Below are 19,133 nucleotides of genomic sequence, written 5' to 3' on the forward strand. Positions count from 1 at the left end.
TTCTACTCTTCCCCATACAGAGGCAACAGAATGCCCTGAAGTATGTAACTGAGGAGTGGGCTCAGATAGAGTATGAGTTACTGAGAGAAAGGGGCCTTTGGGGGCCACCAATTGGGTCCCACCTGGACAAGTTCCTGCTGGAGATGACTGAAGGACCCTGCCGGATGAGGAAGAAGATGGTGCGCAATGACATGTTTTACATCCACTACCCCTATGTTCCAGACACAGAGCAAGACACCAGCTCCCAGGTAAGCACATTTCAGTACAATAGATCCACCACACCTAAACCAGCAGAACAAACCACTTCAGATTTAGTAATTGAAATTGCTGAAATTATTTTTTTGCAAATTCAGTTTAATGTCTTGTAACACTTTTAACTGTCACTGTGTAGCTTGAGGTATTTGAATTATGCTTTAAATTTGTTACCAATCCTTCAATTTCATGTTTAGGTCAATTAAATTCCTATGGATTTAAAGACAGCTTATTCTTAAACATAGTGTTTTATCACTATTCGGAAAAATGTGAATAAGCTATAGAATTAAGCAAACAGGGGTATTTGTTTTCTTCCAAAGTATTAAGTACATTTAATTAAATTAATTGTACATAATCATTTAAAAAATCTATAAAATCATTCTCAATTTAGCACATCACCAATTAATCCAAAAGGAGCAATCAGAAAGCAAGAAATCTGATGTCCCCTTGTATCAGAAATGCTACAGGATCTCTAAAAGTTGCATTTCCCTTTAGGTCCCCTTTATGAAAAATGTGACAATGTTATTGATCAGGAAGGGGGTCAATTTAAGTGAAGCAGAAGCATTGTGGTTTTGTCAAGCTGTTGTGTTTCTGTTTGGTTTCCCCATTGTTCCTTAATATCTGTTATGCAATTTATCTTCACACAAAGCCTTCCCAAAATGTCTCAGTACTGGGCTTTATTCACTAGCTTTATCATTCTTACTGCTAGTTTAATGAGCACTTCATATGTAATTGGTCAAATATTAACTGAAATACTAGATAACAATAGCTCAGATGTGTTTTTAGACAATCAGCTGACTATTTCACAAAAACATTTTTTGCTCCATTTAAAAACTTTATTTTTTTCAGAATATATAGTTTTGTTTTCTTCTTTATATATTTATTGTCTGTATTTCACATCTCGCTATCACTATCCTCAAAACCTCACGCGGGAAAATGAGGAAGTGTAGGCACCTAATTCAAGCCATTCTTCTTTTAATACACAGGCTGGAGGTTTAATCAGCACATCACTTAATGATAGCACATCAAGCCTGAGACAGCCACAACACTGCATGGTTAGCTGTGAGCCAAAACAGCTCTGTCTGACCAATCCCACTCTACCCTTGGCAGCCTCTTGGGGTATTCTGGTCACAGTTAGCTAGTTACTTGACCAGATACAGCCTGCATTTGGGCGATTGTATTTACTTGTTGAGTGACTCGTTAGGCTTCCATAAAGTTTTTAATTTTAAACAAAGCTTTCTTTTGTCTTCATTTATATTAATGCTAATTTAAGACACAAGTCATAATGAAAAAAAATATTTTAAATTTTGATTACAAAAATATATTATTACACATACTGTACTGTAGTGGCTTTAAAACCTTACAGTATCATATTGTGTTTAGAAGAAAATAAACATGTACAGTACAAAACTAAACAGAGGCCAGATTAAAATAGGTTTTGCACTATATTTAGATCAGTACTAATCAGTACTGTACTATAGCTGATTAACTGCACTGTACTGTTTGGTTATCTGTGGATAATGTGATTTACATGTGTGGCATATCTAGAATTCGTTTTGTTCACGTATTACTGTACATGCTGTGAAGGAAGTACTTTCTGTTCTGTTTTAAATAAAATATTAGAATGAGCAACTTTCTATGCAGTGCCAATACAAAACATTAACATGGAAAAGTACTAGGAACTTGGATTATAGGGTCATTAAGCAGACTTAAGGAGCGCTAAAGATTGAGACCAGTTCCAGCATACATTAGTGGAAAACAGGTCAAATGGGTCATCGAATGGGTTTCCTGAAAAGTTTTTTAATTAAAAAATATAGTACAATACACACTTTGCTTGCTTGGTGAGGGAGACAATGATTTATATTTTGTCTTAATGCTAATTATATAATGTAAATGATAGAAGTTAAAAGATAGAAATAAATCTAACATTATATATAATATGATATTCTTCATTCTAATGATGGTGCAAAAATTCTAGTGTTTTGCATGTTCTGTTTAGCTATCTAATAAGGACATGCTTTGAACCTATGAACAATTGTCCCTTTTGTTCAAATTTCAGTAGTATTTTGAGTATACAAATTAACTGCAGAACTTGTGTAGAAATGCTGAAATAGTAGGATTACCAAACAGGAAATAATGTCAGACAAAATTATCTTAATTTGAGCAGTCTCATTTTGTATACAAACCTGGGAAAATATAGCCAATCATTAAAAATAGTGAATTAGGAAATGTGTAATCAAAATTTGAAGGTGATATTAAGCTGGCAGCTCAGTACATGATCACCTGTCACAGCTTGAGGAACAATGAGCCTGTCCTACAACAAATTTTTAATATGTTGTATGTTATAGGTAAGTGCCCTATGATGTGTTTCTCCCATGAACGTCTGTAGATAATTGTGGTGATTGTATAAGCAGAGTCAACACTGTAATTTATCTGCCATGCCAATAAAGCTTCTTGAATTAATACAAACACAGTTGAGTGTGAATGGCTGATGACAACTACTGTAGCTGAACCAGTTGTTGGGTACACTCTGGTTAATAACACCTGCAGTTTGCTTTCTCCGTCTGTCTGTGGTGGTGGGGCTTATCATCTTCTGCCACTCTTCCTCAGTTTAATATTATCATTTTATTATCTCTATATATTCCCAGTACAAATGCTGATGGGCTTATGAGATTGAGAATGTACAGTACAGTGAATATTTAATGGACTGTGTGATATATAAAATTAATATAAATATCAATGAAGTATACTGTTGTGTACCATATTTTTTATTTTCATTAATTTATAATAATGACATTCAGAAACTTATTTTAATTTTAGCTACCAAAAGTTTTCTTTAGTTACATAATACACTCATACCCCGGTATCTGAACCTAATTAGTTTCTAAAAATCTGTTCTGAAGGTGGGAGATCGTAAATCGGAAATAAAAATTTCATTATTTCTTATGGGAAAAATTCCACCCCGTTCTGAACCGAAGACAAGTTCACTCAAAAACCACCCTAAACATATAATACCATACAGACCATTATAGCATTAGTGAACAATGCAGTTCTACTCAAATAAACCAGCTATAGCTGCAAAATAATTAGTTATCAGATTTACATTTTTCATTCTTTCATAATAGATCGCTATCCATGCGATCTGCTAGAACGATGTGTATACTGTTGTTGACTAATTTAAACAACTGTTGTTGTTAAAGACATAAATAATCTTTTTTCTCTTCCTTAAGACCCCATAATGAATAGCAACTACAAAACAAACATAAAAAAACACTTTGAAAATGAGAGCACAACCTTTCGTTGTAATTGTAAACAAAGCACTTCTGCTATCCTTAGCTATGTCTGGCACTGAATACAACTGATCACAGAAGATTCTCAGCCAAAATCAGTCACTTTAATTTGGATTAGCAAAATTTCTTTCTTATAATGAATTACATGGTACAAATTCTTCATGTTCGGATAAGCAGAAATTTGCATACCGAACATTCTTATATTTTGGTATGAGTGTACCATATTAATATTCCATATTAAGTAGATTTACAAAAGTAGGACAGCAGAGTAAATTAAGCTAATGTTTTCAATAATATCTAATGCACCACAGGTGCCACCTATCGATCTTCTTTGGCCAGTGAAGATTTTTTGGGCAGTTTGACCGAGGCATTGCGCAGTCAGTTTACAGTGGAAATGAGTTTTGACGTGCAATCTGTTTCTACTTTAGAAATGGCTGTTCATATGCCCTTTAATGAAGAATAGGTCCTGTGAATGCACCTGTTTATGTCAAACCTGCCTGCAATAATGATTATCATATCTCTTTCCAAAATTTAATTTTAATTCAGAAGATAGTTTCTAATCCTAAACAATGTCTTTTTAGAAACCCACCCGTTACCGAAGAGCCATAAGTTATGACAGCAAGGAGTACTACATGCGTGTCCTCTCTGGAAATCCAGGCATGTATCAGCACTCCATTGAGCAGAGCTCAGAGGGGGAGACTACACAGCATGAGCCTGAGCATGGAGAGGACACTATCGCCAAAGTCAAAGGTAACAGCCTGTTAATTAAGCTTACAGTGCTATTGAAACAGCAAGCATATTACCTTCTGTTAAACCCTAGCATATGGCCTTATGACATTCTCAGAACTTTGCAGTTCATATATTATGTGATGTTTTAACAGATGGTGTGATTGTATATTATTAGTTGATTATATATGCTTTTTTATTCTTAACAGTAGTCCTTTATGGTCAAATTACAGATTTAAATATACCTTTAGATGTTCGGAATCATCAGATAAGACCATTTTAATAGCAAGCTTACATTTTTTCGATTATTTAGTCATTAGATTGTGCCTGTCTTCTGTTGATGTCAGATTAAAACACTATCTGGCTGTTCCCCATTACTCCCAAGGCTTAGTGAAGCCCCCACTGAAACGCTCACGCTCCACTGCTGACGGGGCAGATGAAGACAGCCAGGAGCAGCTGCAAGACCAGTTGCTGGAATCTGGGGCCATGGATGAGGAAGAGAAGACAGATAATACTACTCTGCTGAGGTTACTGGAAGAGGGAGAGAAGGTTGGATAGAGTTTTTGCTCTTTTGTTGTGGCATTCCATGATAGATCAGAAGACACTTCAGAATTTGCATTACTTTAAAATAGTGTGACATGTTTGGGGTGGCCAGGTCACAGCCAGCATCTTGATGCTGTGGGCACAGTGTAAGGCCAGGAAACAATCCTCAGTCAGTCCTTCTCCTTCCTGTGAATAGAGCACAGAGCGGTTCAGCTTTCTCCTCTTCAGATCACTCCAAGCTTACAGCTTTTTAAACAGTCACCTGGCCAACTGTCTTCAAACTGGTGGTTTGGACAGCTAGTCCAGATAGAGCTGTGCTCTTACAATATGTTTCTTTTGAAAATAGTGGTATGTTAGAATTTATGACAATAATTGACACTTTTTGGATCAAAGTTTAATATACTTATTGTAGCAAATACAAAAAAGCAAAACCATAAAGAATTTCCATTCTATCCCTCATCCCATCCCCCCTCCCACCATCACTTCATGGGTAGTAAATATCCTCCCTCCTCGGCCCTCAGATGACTCCAGAAATGCCCCCTCAGGAGGTAGCCCTTAAAATAGGCTTAATGGTGCTTTGATGGTGTCCATTGCCCTCAGCCTCAGTCTGTCCCACTCCACCAGCCACTTGGACTTGTGCAATTGAAAGATCCATAGAAACAATGCCAAGAAAGGAAAGGGTTCACTGACTCCTGGGGAAGGGCCACCAGTGCTGGGGAGCCATACACTTAGCAAATAAGGGAGAAAAGCGTACATTATTTCCAGAACAGACTTACCCAAATCGGGCCCTAGAACACAACCACATCTAATTGTTCCCACACCATGTGAAAAAAGTGGCTATTGCTCCTTGGGGATATAGATTTTGAGAAGTCAGTGAGTCTCATGAAAAAACATTTCTGAGTAACTATTTAAATTCATTGAAAAAACTGACATGCTCCAGCCAATCAGGGTTTTTAGAATTGAAAGTGCTCAAACACTCAAATTGCTCCAAATACTGTCTCAAGAAATGTCTTCATATGTGAAAGTCCTTAATTCTTAATTCAAAAAATCCTTTGTCCTTAATTAAAAAAGTACTACTCACTAGTGTGAGTTCTTCAGTTAACTGCTAACTACCAAACAGGCTAGATGGGCCAGATAGTTTCTCATGTTCTCAGTAGATGGGCATAGAACGTACACACCAGTCCTGATGTTATTTCTCTTTAGTTCAGCATATTATGTAATGGATGGGATTGAAACACTACAGTTTAGAGAGCACCATAAACCCAAATTGAAGTGCAACCATGCAAATAAAATGAAATCAGCCAGAGTTTGAATTGTGAATTCTCTTACTACTGTATGTCCTTCAAATGCAAAGGACTGATTGACAAATGGAAGGCCAATGTGATGAAATATGGGAGAAGACAAATGCTGCTTCCAATTTTAGTATTCTTTTCTTTTAATTGACAAATAAGAGATGATAAGGCCGAATCATGATCTAGAGTAAAAAATCTTGTGCTCTGTGAAGAAAGCCCACTCATACTTCCAGTTTCAACATGAAGCAGGATTATTGGCATAAACCAAACTGCGACGAAACGCAATGCGAATGACCAAAAATTAAAATTTAGAATTTTGGTATAGAATCGAAGGCTGCATTTTACACAAAGAAGGAACAAACTGTATTGTAGTATTTTAGAATTTTTTTGTCTTTTAAATTGAAATAGTTTTAACTGCATTTTGTCTTTTACTATTAAAGAGTATGCAAGTTAAATGTATAAAATGTATAGGACAGTATATCAGTACTGTGCTGCACTAGCTTAGTGAGTGTTAAATCTGCAAGTTACTTCACTTCTGTTATCTCTAAGAAGTGTGGCACCATTATGTGGTTCTTGAGACCAATACATTGACACATCACATGAATAAATCATTTTAAAAATTGTGCTTCAGAGCTTTCTGATGTTCTCAGGAAAATGCACATTAGAGTGAATTGTTTTCCAGAAATCATTGTTTCTTTTGTGAGTACATATTTGCATTAACTGAGCTCGGCTATTGCAAGAAAACTAAAAAGGTGCTTCATACTGAGAGCAATGTACTTCGCATATATAAGCCAGATTCTGAAGGTGACTGAGGATAAGTCTTTTTCCATTCATCAGCAGTTTATCGGTAGCCTGATTTTTATGTGATTAATACTACAAGCAGTGCTTCAGTTCTTGCACACCTGAGTATTTGTTTCCTAGACTGTGATATAAATAACTTGAAATGTTTGAATTGGATTAACTAATCACAGATTAAATTATTTTTTTAAAGTGGCAGTGTTCTCTGTAATTTTTCATTTTTTTATTTATGTCTAAATTCTTTACTGATACGCAGTCATTATTTCTTATTTTTTCTTTTAGAAAGCATAATACCACCAAGGAGCTTACCAATTCTAGATTATAATGAGGCCTATATAGTAATCAATTAAAACAAGTGAGAGATAAAAAAAAAACAGGCGGTACCTTGCTCTTGTGAAACTTCTGGATCAATTAAAAGTAAAGTACTGTGTTATCCTTTCAAGACATAATTAAAAAAACAAGGATGGAAGCCTTTACTATGCTAACCTCGTCAGCTGGAGTTTTTCAGTATCTAGTTAAGCTATGTGTAACATTCACTAATATTGTTTACCATGCAGAAACAGATAATCAGCTTTACATTTTTGGGGATATAAATAACCATCTGTAACACCCATATTAATCATTAATTTTTTTGTAAAGAATTGGCAAGCTGACATAGTGACCTTATGCAGTATTGGTCTTTTGGCACTATTATTACCTGACTACAGTCAATTCTTGGAAAGCAAGGCTGGGCCTCTAGACCTCTAAGAAAAATATGGTGGTCCAGTAGGTCCTCAGGACCAGAATTCAGAATTTCCAATCCTTGTCAATAACCATAATAACCAGGGACACTGTGCTGTAGAAGGTGCTGTTTTTCTTACAAGTAAACCAAGGTCATAACTACTTGTGGTCATTATGGATCTTATGACATTGTTCAAAAGAATAGGTTGCTAATTCTGGCTATATTGCACTCTGAGGTTGCATAGTCTTGGCATGCATACATTTCCTCCCTTACCCTTCTTATACTTCCATCATCAGTCAAATAATTTTAGCTGCCTGTGACAGCATCCTCATTCCTCTTGGTCATGTTTAAAATGAACAAATATCGTTTATTGTGCCAACACAGTATTCCAAAGCCTGTTCTATTCCCGAGGACACCAATGAAGAATCTGTAGATTAAAGCAATGTGTGTTTTGTTTGGTCTTTAGATTCAGCACATGTATCGGTGTGCCAGGGTTCAAGGCCTTGACACAAGTGAGGGACTGCTGCTGTTTGGGAAGGAACATTTCTACGTGATTGATGGCTTCACCATGACAATTACAAGAGAAATCAGGGACATTGAAACCCTGCCTCCGAAGTAAGTGCAAATGCATTCAATTTGATTGATATCTCTTTTCATAGAGCCTACATATTACTTCATATGTGAAATGTCTGCTGTTACCTTAGAAAAGCAATTGCAGTTGACAGTAATTGCTATGAAGACATGTAAATTTTCTACCTGTAGTAGACAGTTTTCCTACTGTCTGCCTTTGCAAATTACAGCTTTGTGACACTGTAAATCAGTGCATGATGAAGACTTTCAAAAATGGCTTGTGTTCCTAGTACTAAGATCCCGATTTGCCTGCTGTCACAATAACAAAACTAAACAGAAGTAGGTATTGTATGAAGAGGAGAGTTATAATTGAAAAGGATTTAAAAAACCTCAAAAGGTTTGTTAAACCTCTCAGGTTCTTTCATATGACACTTGAAAACTCAACTTTAAATCCATATATAATCAATTTAACACTATATGTGTAAACTAAAATGATTCTTCATCACAAGATATCATGTATTGTTTCTGGACTGACCCTAATCCAATTAATGTAATCTAAACAAGTAAATCTATTATTATTTTTTCATTTGGTAACATATACCAATAGAAGAAGGCAGTTTATTTAAAGTCCAAACAGTATCTCTCTTCATTTTGTTACAAATAGAGTTACAAAAATGGTGAATATCAGACAATGAGAAGATTTTGCCAAGACTATACCCAAGCGGTTAGTATAATTAGAAGCACCTGAGTTCTTTGTTCTCCGGCATAGCTTTGGTAAAAGAAAAAAATAAAGACAAATTGGTTAAACAAATATTTATAATGGCAATACACACTAAACAACACACAACCAAAAATACAGTATAAAAGTTATGCTTTTTACATACAAGGCATCCCAGAGGCCTACATCCTGACCACCAAGAAAAAACCCCAGACTTCTATCAATTATTCTTCTACCTCTATAACATCTACACATACTGTACCCACGGGAGAGATAAATCTGCATTGTAAATGAACAGAATATGATTATACAGTTAAATCTCTCTCCCTGTTCTGCAAATACATCCACCAACCAGAACTGGTTGTTTTTAACCAAGGGATTCTTTATAGAGGAAATCCTAAAGTTTCCTAAAAGCAACAGAATGGCAAGCTGTCTTAACAAGGTTCAAAAATGTAACTTGAATCTTTGAATTTTGTCTTTACGGATGTCTGGACAAGGAGCTGTTGTCTGGCACTTCCTCCTTTCTCCTCTCTTCCCTCTGCCTTCCTGTCTCTTCTTCTGTCCTTTCCTTCTATCCCCTTTTTCTTTCCCTTCTTGTTCTCCTGTCTTCTTTTTCCTCTCTCTATAGCCCATTTTATTCTGTGGTCCTTGACTTGATTGGCACTTAATCATTGACCCAGAACTTAAATCAACCAAAATAAACAAAAGCAACAATAAACATTGTATCTGGATTATTTAAGACACTTCAGTAGTCACTTCCAATAGCTGTTACAATATCTTTCAAAATGCTAATGCAAGAAACAATGGTACAATTAGGTGTTATACATGGTTTTTAAAATACCTCAGTGAAAAGTATGACAAAGGTGCCCCAGATAATTTTTTCCATAAATAAAATATAAAAGTGGTGGTGACACAATGCCTGTTTATGCTTTTTGTTAAAAGTATGCACGAGCCCATTATCCCCAGAGGAGCTAGGCAAGGTCAGAGCCAGCTGAAGAGAACCTGCAGTATTTTTGCTTATGAAGACATAAAGGAAGTGCACAAACGTCGATACCTCTTACAGGTGAGATGATTAATGACCTTGCTTTGGTAACATAAAGCAGTATTGCATCTGTAATTGCTGTTTATTAAGATGGCTTCCTTAGATTTTGAATCAACCCACTGTCATAAATAATTAGAATTAATTAAAATGTTTAAGTCTGAGATTTCTGCAGGGGATTTTTTAATCAGAAAGTGGTTTTTCATTTCATTTATGCAAACCGATTTTCTGTTTGGTCTGTTTTTTTGGCAGCCTATTGCAGTCGAAGTATTTTCTGGTGATGGGCGGAATTACCTGCTGGCATTCCAAAAAGGAGTTCGAAACAAAGTCTATCAGAGGTTTGTGCTGTGTATGGTATTTTATTCAGACCATCACCCAGCTGGGTTCTGTCTGTTCACAACCATTGTGAAGTTGTAAGCAGTATTTTGACCATTTTAGCTCCCTATATTCTATTTGAATTGTGCATTTCTGTCACTCTTGTCTTACCAGGTTTCTGGCTGTTGTGCCCTCTCTGGCAGACAGTTCAGAGTCTGTATCAGGCCAGCGGCCTAACACCAGTGTGGAGCAAGGGTATGTACTGCAGATCTGATTAGGCCACCTGATTATTATCAATGATTATTAATCATTATAACGAATCAGAACATTACCTCACACCATTAATCTGGTATTTGTGAGGGGTTTTTGAGAGAATTTATCATATAAACCATTTTTAGGGTATGTGATGAAAGAAGTGTACACATTTTTCAGATGAGTAAAGTATTGTTGCTTCCTTATACTGTATCTTTTCATTATGTGTGTGAAAATGTATTTTATAAATTCAGTAAATAATATCATTCAGTATAACCATCCATGCATAATGATTTATATGTTGTGACTATGTTTTAAGTTAAAACTACATTTTTTCTTGTGATAAGTGGACTCATGAAGGATTTTAAAGCTTAAGATTTTTAAGATATTTTATCCATTTACTTCTCTTGCAGAACAGTTAATAGCTAAAGCCTTTGTTTGCTGTGTGTGATATTGAAACAAAAGAATAACGTTTCAGATAAGGAAGAATTTCTTTAAATAGATCAATGCTACGCAGTGTATATATTCAAATGTATTTATACATACTTTTATGTGCATAGATCTGGTTTGCTGAGTACTTTGGTTGGTGAGAAGTCAGTAACACAGAGATGGGAGGTACGTCCACATATTTAATTTATTTGTGGATTTTAATTGAAATATCATTCTATTGTTCTAGCCAGGTATTTAAGTGTAGATTTTGTTTCTGACCTGTGTTTATGTTGTAATGATGGCTTCTTTTACTGAATGCAGGCAGTCCTGGCTTTTAAAAACTATTTGTTCCTGGAATCCCCATCCTAAATTAGATAATCAAAAATCAGGCCTTATATTCACAGTATTGAAAAGGGGATTAGAAGACCGATTTTCACAGAAAGGTAGAAATATAGGATTTAATATAGGGTAACTAAATACTGTAATATGTTAGGAAACAGTTCCATAATGCTATATGTTCATTGAACATAAGGCTTTGATTTAAATACAGCTTAAATTCTACTTTTTTATTCTAACTGTGCTAAATATTTGTCTTACAGACACATGTCATCTTATCCATTTTACAGAGAAAATGTTTCATGAAACAGTCCCTTGCTTTCATTATGTAAAAGTTGGATCATTGTAAATCAGATCCTGCATGTAGGTCATGTATTTAATGGCTGAAACGTGTTTCCTGTTTATGCAGCGAGGAGAGATCAGCAATTTTCAATACTTGATGCACCTGAACACACTTGCTGGCAGGTCTTACAATGACCTCATGCAGTACCCAGTCTTCCCCTGGATTCTGGCTGACTATGATTCTGAGGTACAAGGGAAATGTGAAAAGGCAACTATTTGTTTATGCAGGACTTGGGAGGAGTGAAAGAATAGTCTTATTATATACTTACTCTGATCACAATTGTCTAGAATTGCTTTGGAAAGAGGGGACTTTTCTTCTTAAGCAGGTATAAAAGTGCTAATTTTGCATTTTAATTATGCTAATTATGCATTTAAAAAAAGTCTTAAACAGGGTTGTGCTGTTGTTTATAAGTTTTGTTCTTAAATCAGTTAAAATAATAGTCTTTCTGGCCAATGTTTGAACAAACAAGGTATCATATCATTAATGCTATGTTAATATTAACATTATGTTTATGTTAAAAAACGATGGTCTTAATAGAATGATTTGGTAATGTTAAAATATAATTGGATCTGCCCAATATGCAGTCAGTTTGCCTAGTTGTACTATGGGGAGCTACAAATTTGTAAATGCTGTCTTTAAGGAATTGGACCTCACAAACCCCAAAACATTCCGGAACCTGGCGAAGCCTATGGGAGCACAGACTGATGACAGGCTGTTGCAGTATAAAAAGAGATTTAAGGACTGGGAAGATCCTAATGGTATTTCACCTGCATTGTCAGTTTTTCTCTACAGACTTCATTTCTCAGCATTCAAATTTTGTGATTTCCATCACTCAATTTTTAATGGATTGTGGCATCCATTTGACTTCGTTAATATATATTTATCCATATTTAAAACTTACAGAGGTGCAGAGTGTTAAAGGTATGCCTGTAGTTCAAGGAGTTAGAAACAGATTTTTAGGGACTCTTTTTGAGCCACTTTTCCCGAAACATTATTAAAATGTTCTAGGTGCAATCCATACATGACAGTATAAAAGGCAGGGCAACTGGATACTTTCACTTTGAACAGAGTTTACTTTTAAAGTTAATTGACCCTTAAGATTTCATTATGAAGGGGGTTCTGTTAGGATACATACAATTCTTATACAAAAATGGATAAAATATAACACAAATATCACAACAACAAAAAAGAAGAAACACAAAAATAATTAAAAATACAAAATATCTGCCATGAAAGGTAACTTGAATAAATAAATTATGAAAATTAATGAGTATAATTATTTCAATTACAAGAATTGTTTTACATTCTGTTTTAAATAGAAATTTAGTTTGTTTTTAAATACACTAATTAGTGTAATAAAATACACTAATTATGTGATCTTAGTTCAGGGTAAGCTATTCTAATCCATTGGAACCTTATAGCTAAATGCCTTTTCTTCCAAACTCATAATATAATCAGGGAACTTTAACATATATTTTACTCACATTGTTTAGAATTATACCCTGAATTTTGTGCTAATAGAAGTTCTTTTAAATAAGTAGGAATTTTTATCTGAATATATTTAAAATGAAAATAATAGGAAAGAACAGAGATTGCAGATTGATCCATTTAATGCTTAAACATGATTAAGTCCTTGACAGTCAGCTTCTAAACTAGAAATAAGTGTACTTTGGAACAATATCAAATTGAAATATTCTTTCTAATTTGTACCTAATTTGTTTCTTTCTAATTTGTACCTGGATTAATAAGTATACTTTTACTTTAAATTGACTATTATTTAACTATTATTAAATATTTTAATTTAATGTTTTATTTTGTTCTCTTAGGGGAAACACCTGCCTATCATTATGGGACACACTACTCCTCAGCAATGATCGTGGCCTCATACTTGGTTAGAATGGAGCCTTTCACACAGATCTTCCTTAGGCTTCAGGTAAGTCTCATTATGCGTGATTGTTTGACATAGGTTCCTTAGCAAAAAGTTGCCATAATATCCATCCGTTCTTCAATCCTTAAGATGTATTAAATGAATAAAAAGGCCCTACTGTACCCTCATAATAGCCGTAACATTTTCTCCCCGATAAAAAATACTTTTTCAAATACAGTGTTATTCTGATAAATTGTAATGCACTTAAATGGGGAATATATGTATGCAGGTTTATGACTCTAGTTCATGAGATAAAATATTACTTTAGGTCCACCCATAAAATATTGAATGATATTGCAGTGCTTAACATTTCTTTGATTTCCTTTTGTTACATTAATCTTATAAACACTGAGCTGTTCATAACAAAATGAAAAGTAAAAAGAAAAATGTTTTTTTTACTGTACACATTCACAAAATGCTCTTCGACTACAAAAATAAAAGTGACAGGAATGGTCTTTCATCATAAGTGTTGTACATGTTTTGACACATCACAGTCGTTTTGTAGTCTTTTTTAGATGTTTGCATTTTCTAAATATAAAAAATAGTGGTAGAATGGAGTAAATACACTAAACAAGGAAAAGTGGGTTTAACTGCAGTTGAGTGCATACAATTCAAGACTCCCTGAAACTCTTCAAAACTTGAGTATTTGCACAGATATTTGCAGCAGCTATATCATCCTGCAAGTCAATACTGGCAGCACTGAAGCTAAGCAGGTGTGAGCCCGGTCAGTACCTGGATGGGAGACCTCCTGGGAAAAACTAAGGTTGTTGCTAGAAGTGGTGTTAGTGAGGCCAGTAGGGGGTGCTTACCCTGCGGTCTGTGTGGGTCCTAATGCCCCTGTAAATAAAGGAATCGTCCTTCAAATGACACGTGAAACCAAGGTCCTGTTTCTATGTGGTCATTAAAAATCCTAGGGTGTTTCTCGAAAAGAGAAGGGTTTGTTAACCCTGTGTTTCAGCCTTTAATTCTTTATTGGCCTTTATCAATCTAAGTCCTAATCATCTAGCTGCACATTACCTGTAAAGTGCTTTGAGTGGAGTGTCCAGAAAAGTGCTATATAAGTGTAAGGAATAATATTATTACTATTATTATTAAGTGGCTGAACTTAAAGGTAATTCTATGTAAATAGCATTTAACTTAGTTCACTTTTAAAATGGAGAAAATTGTACAAAAAGTTAAGCCATGCCAGTTCACCAAAAAATGTCGCCCACTGCTTCAGAAGATAATTAAAGGTGTTTGGTTCTTTGCTTAAATTTCCTCAGGGAGGTCATTTTGACCTTGCTGACAGAATGTTTCATAGCGTCAGAGAAGCCTGGTTATCAGCATCCAAACACAACATGGCCGATGTCAAAGAACTTATCCCTGAATTCTTCTACCTCCCAGAGTTTCTCCTTAACTCTAATAACTTTGACTTAGGTAAGTAAAATAATTTTGATTTTGTTTGTAATTTTGTTTTCTTACTCTATAATTAGTTAGCTTTTCTAGATAATAGACTAAATACTTTCCATAACACATTTCTTGATGTACAGAGACTGGAATTTTTTTTCCAGTAAATGAAAAACTAAATTACTATACTACAGACCCAGTATACAGCAAACACTTCCAGAATAAAGGAGTGTTGATAAAATAGACAGTCAATTGTATTGTTTTATGTTCGTTAGCATTAAATGTTTTAAATATGTACAATTATAAATCTTTGTCAAATATAAGATTAGTTCTTGATTTTTAGTTTGTGTGAATAGGATTTATTTTTATTATTGTTATCTATTAAGATAAATTAAGAGAGTTCCTTTTAGTCTGACTTTCAGCCAGCTGACTCTGATGATCACAGACTTGAAACTCAGTGGGAGTCCAGCAGTTTTTGTTTTTTTTCCTGCATTTTTTCCCTGCAGTAACAATGAGACAAATAGTGAATTATTCACTTCCGTAGTGTAGGAAAGGTAGGTAGTGTATATTAAGTTAAATAAAGTAGAACTAAAGACGAGGAAATCCATTGTGATAGCCTTATTATATCTGGCATAGTGTAACCAGTATGTGCTTAACACTTAAAATAAAGCATCTGTTCTTATGACTTATAATTGTATTTATGTTTATCTTCAATGATAATAGGCAGCAAACAGAATGGCATTAAGCTTGGAGATGTGATACTGCCCCCTTGGGCAAAAGGAGACCCCAGAGAATTTATCCGGGTTCATCGAGAGGTAAGAAAGTATAATTTCAGCTTGTGTCATTTTCTTTGCTCTTATTAAGTTGTAAAATGTGATTCTAAACTCTAGCAGTACTTATTTATAACAATTTGTGTACTAATGTGCTACAACTAGATCTCTTTTTGAACTGTGTTTATCATGTATTTTCCCACCAAATGAGCTGCAGTTATGTTCTAGCCATGAGACTCCTACTTAAGATTGCATACAATTCATAAAATCACAAAACAATGGAAAGAAAAAGCTTTAGGTGTGTTTGAGAGTTGTAATATCACATTGTGTTTAAAAGAATGTTCATTCTTCATACTGAAGCCAGTGTGTTGCCATATAAACACAGGCTCTGGAGTGTGACTATGTCAGCGCCCACCTTCACGAGTGGATAGACCTGATTTTTGGGTTCAAGCAGCAAGGGCCTCCAGCAGTGGAAGCGGTAAATGTGTTTCATCACCTCTTCTATGAGGGCCAGGTGGATATCTACAACATCAACGACCCACTGAAGGAAACTGCCACCATTGGATTCATTAACAATTTTGGACAGATACCCAAACAGGTACTACTATTTTTACATGATAAAAAATAAAGTTGTTCAAAACTAATATTATTGTTCATTTGTGGTATTTGTTATGTTTCCATTAGGTGGGCGGTATGGTGCCACAATGCTTAGCATTGCTGGTCCCTGGGGTGGAATTTGTATATTCTCCCCGTGTTCTCTCCCCAGTTTCCTCCCACAGTGCGAAGACAGTGATAAGTTAACTGGCTTCTTGAAAAGTTGGCTCTATTGTGAGTGTGTGCGTGTTTGTGTCTGTGTGTTCCCTGTAATGTACAGGCTTCCCTTCCAGGGGGTTTCCCACCTTGCATCCAGTGCATCCTGGGAAGGGATCTAGGCCACTGGGACTCTGGACATGATAAGCAGTTATTGAAAGTGATGTGATGATATGATGTTTTCTTGAGGCGTATTGAATTATACTTCACCTATTCTGTAGTAGTGATGATTCTTGATAATCTTTTTTTAGACTGAATGTTGAAAATCATCTACTGCTCCCTGTAGAATTCTGTTTTGGAAAAAAGTAAACTTTCCACTTCATGAGTTAATGTCACCTCCTTTAATATTCCAGAGTGCATTGCAAGTCAAATTATTTGCAGGTTCTGAAGAAACATTTTTCTTTTTTAAGTGGATATGCTTCTGAAGTTACAGGTTTCAGTTAATTGTTTCCTAATAGTACACACGTTTTTGTGTTTGACAATGAAATAAGGCAATCACACTGTTTTGTTTTTAGCTATTTAAGAAACCTCACCCCCCAAAACGGGTCCGGAGCAAGTCAAATGGAGAGATTCCAGGGATCCCAGCTTCTCTGAGTTCTGCTGGAGACAAGATCTTCTTTCATCATCTGGATAATCTGCGCCCTTCTCTGGCTCCAGTTAAAGGTACTGTAAGTGACTGTGGCTCATATCACATTTAAAAATACCATAAGTCAAAACTGTACAAATATTTCAAGCACTAGTAGGAGCATCTGTTATTACTCACTGGGAGGCTTGGGGGTCCAGTATATAAGAAAAAAAAGTTTTACCAGAAAGTTCATGCTTCAAACTCTGACATAGTACCGTTCTTTGAATAAGATACAAAACCAAAATTTAGTTTTGGGTGTTCAACTCTCTAGCCTCTGTAAATCATGTGAATAAAACAACTCCTCTAGGATCTTTAATCATTAGTATTCTAGGCACTGATTTTGATGACTGGATGTATTTTTTAATGATTTTTTTAAAGTTTCTAAGCAGTTGGATGCCTATAGTAATAGTGCAGTTGTCTTAGGAACCACTGCACCAATGGATGTGAATGTTGTAGATTTCATCACAGTGAAAGAATTGCTTGAGAATTGTACCTGACAAATAGCATTAAATACCCCATTACTATTTCACCTGCAATAGTTCATCACCTGCTTGATGAAATGCACCCTGCAGTACTATCTGCTCTTCCTCAAAAACTATTCGCTCAGTTCACTCCACTTGGTAGGTATAATTTAGGTGACAATGCATTTATAATACTGTAAAACAGAGTTCCTGTTTCAATCAAGCTGGCTCTCTGACCGCCATTTTGTTGTCTTTTCAATACATATCTTGTACTATCACTTTTATTGTGATACCTCATAATATCAGTTCTCTTTTAAGAACTACACGTGGCACTTTCATTAGTTTTCGAGACATATTTCTCTTAATAATGCCTCAGGTTTATATCATGTTGTTAATTTTTCTAGAACTGAAGGAACCAGTGGGACAGATTGTCTGTACAGACAAAGGTATCTTAGCTGTGGAACAGAACAAGGTTCTCATCCCTCCAGCCTGGAACAAGACCTTTGCCTGGGGCTATGCAGATCTCAGCTGCAGACTGGCAAATTATGAGTCTGATAAGGTGATCGAACACTTGGAGATATCTATATTGCGATTTGTTTGTGACTGGATCAGACAGTGAAGTGTTTCTCACTGATTTAGATTTGTTTTACAGATATTAAGAAATTCTATCTTAGCTGTTTCATCTTCCAAAAAGACTTCTACAAGGTCTTAATGGACATTTGGACTTTACGTTGATTTTTTTAAACTAATAAAAGGTCTTCTTTGGTTAAGATAAGATCGCTTTATTAGGCATATACAATTTCTTGCGTTAGGAATTCATCTTTTCGCATACCCCAGCTTGCTCTCCGTGAGACACAGACACATAGACAGGGAGAGAAGCTTGTGGTCAGAGCGCAGGGTCAGCCATTGTACAGTGCCCCTGGAGCAGTTGGGGTTAAGGGCCTTGCTCAGGGGCCCAACAGAGTAGAATTCCTCTGCCGGCCACGGGATTTAAACCGGCAACCTTTCAGCCACAGGCACAGATTCTTAGCCCCACAGTGCCACTGCTTGACTGTATTTTTAAATGTTACTTTAAAAAGTGGATTTTCTTATCTTTCTGTTCTTAAAAAAATATTTTTGTTGTGTATTTGGAGCAGTTTTCTAATGCAGAATAATGTTGCATAGAGGCTTACAGGATTTAGAGTTACCAGTACATAACTGTTTTCTAAAGGTTTTGCTTTATCGAGCATTCGCTGAAATTAATGTATAGTTTTACAATTCCCTGGTGTGATCTGTTTGCAGGCTGCTATTGTGTATGAGTGCCTGTCTGAATGGGGTCAGATCCTCTGTGCTATTTGTCCAAACCCTAAGCTGGTGATTACTGGAGGCACAAGCACTGCGATCTGTGTATGGGAGATGGGAACATCCAAAGAGAAAGCAAAGACACTCACACTAAAACAGGTAAGCCGCCATTCATCCCTAATCAAAGACAACCACCTTTGATACTACAAAACATTAGTTGTCTTAAATAGAAAATGATTGCATTTTTAA

General features: G+C 35.5%; 1 protein-coding gene across 3 annotated transcripts in view; it reads left to right on the top strand.

Annotated features, from left to right (window-relative positions):
• Positions 1–19,133, top strand: part of wdfy3 (WD repeat and FYVE domain containing 3) — a 152,285-nt gene that overhangs the window by 122,464 nt on the left and 10,688 nt on the right. For all 3 annotated transcript variants that reach the window (XM_088910742.1, XM_088910743.1, XM_088910745.1), the window contains exons 41-57: positions 21–248; positions 4,124–4,292; positions 4,654–4,817; positions 8,089–8,237; positions 9,853–9,973; positions 10,202–10,287; positions 10,439–10,519; positions 11,077–11,131; positions 11,691–11,810; positions 12,265–12,382; positions 13,451–13,557; positions 14,814–14,967; positions 15,661–15,752; positions 16,093–16,305; positions 17,033–17,180; positions 18,008–18,162; positions 18,885–19,043. In XM_088910742.1, coding sequence (XP_088766868.1) covers positions 21–248; positions 4,124–4,292; positions 4,654–4,817; positions 8,089–8,237; positions 9,853–9,973; positions 10,202–10,287; positions 10,439–10,519; positions 11,077–11,131; positions 11,691–11,810; positions 12,265–12,382; positions 13,451–13,557; positions 14,814–14,967; positions 15,661–15,752; positions 16,093–16,305; positions 17,033–17,180; positions 18,008–18,162; positions 18,885–19,043 — 2,319 coding nt within the window. The remainder of the gene's footprint in view (positions 1–20; positions 249–4,123; positions 4,293–4,653; positions 4,818–8,088; positions 8,238–9,852; positions 9,974–10,201; positions 10,288–10,438; positions 10,520–11,076; positions 11,132–11,690; positions 11,811–12,264; positions 12,383–13,450; positions 13,558–14,813; positions 14,968–15,660; positions 15,753–16,092; positions 16,306–17,032; positions 17,181–18,007; positions 18,163–18,884; positions 19,044–19,133) is intronic.

The sequence above is a fragment of the Atractosteus spatula genome, chromosome 3 (genome assembly GCF_055471065.1).
Source record: "Atractosteus spatula isolate fAtrSpa1 chromosome 3, fAtrSpa1.hap1, whole genome shotgun sequence".
Taxonomy (NCBI): Eukaryota; Metazoa; Chordata; class Actinopteri; order Semionotiformes; family Lepisosteidae; genus Atractosteus; species Atractosteus spatula.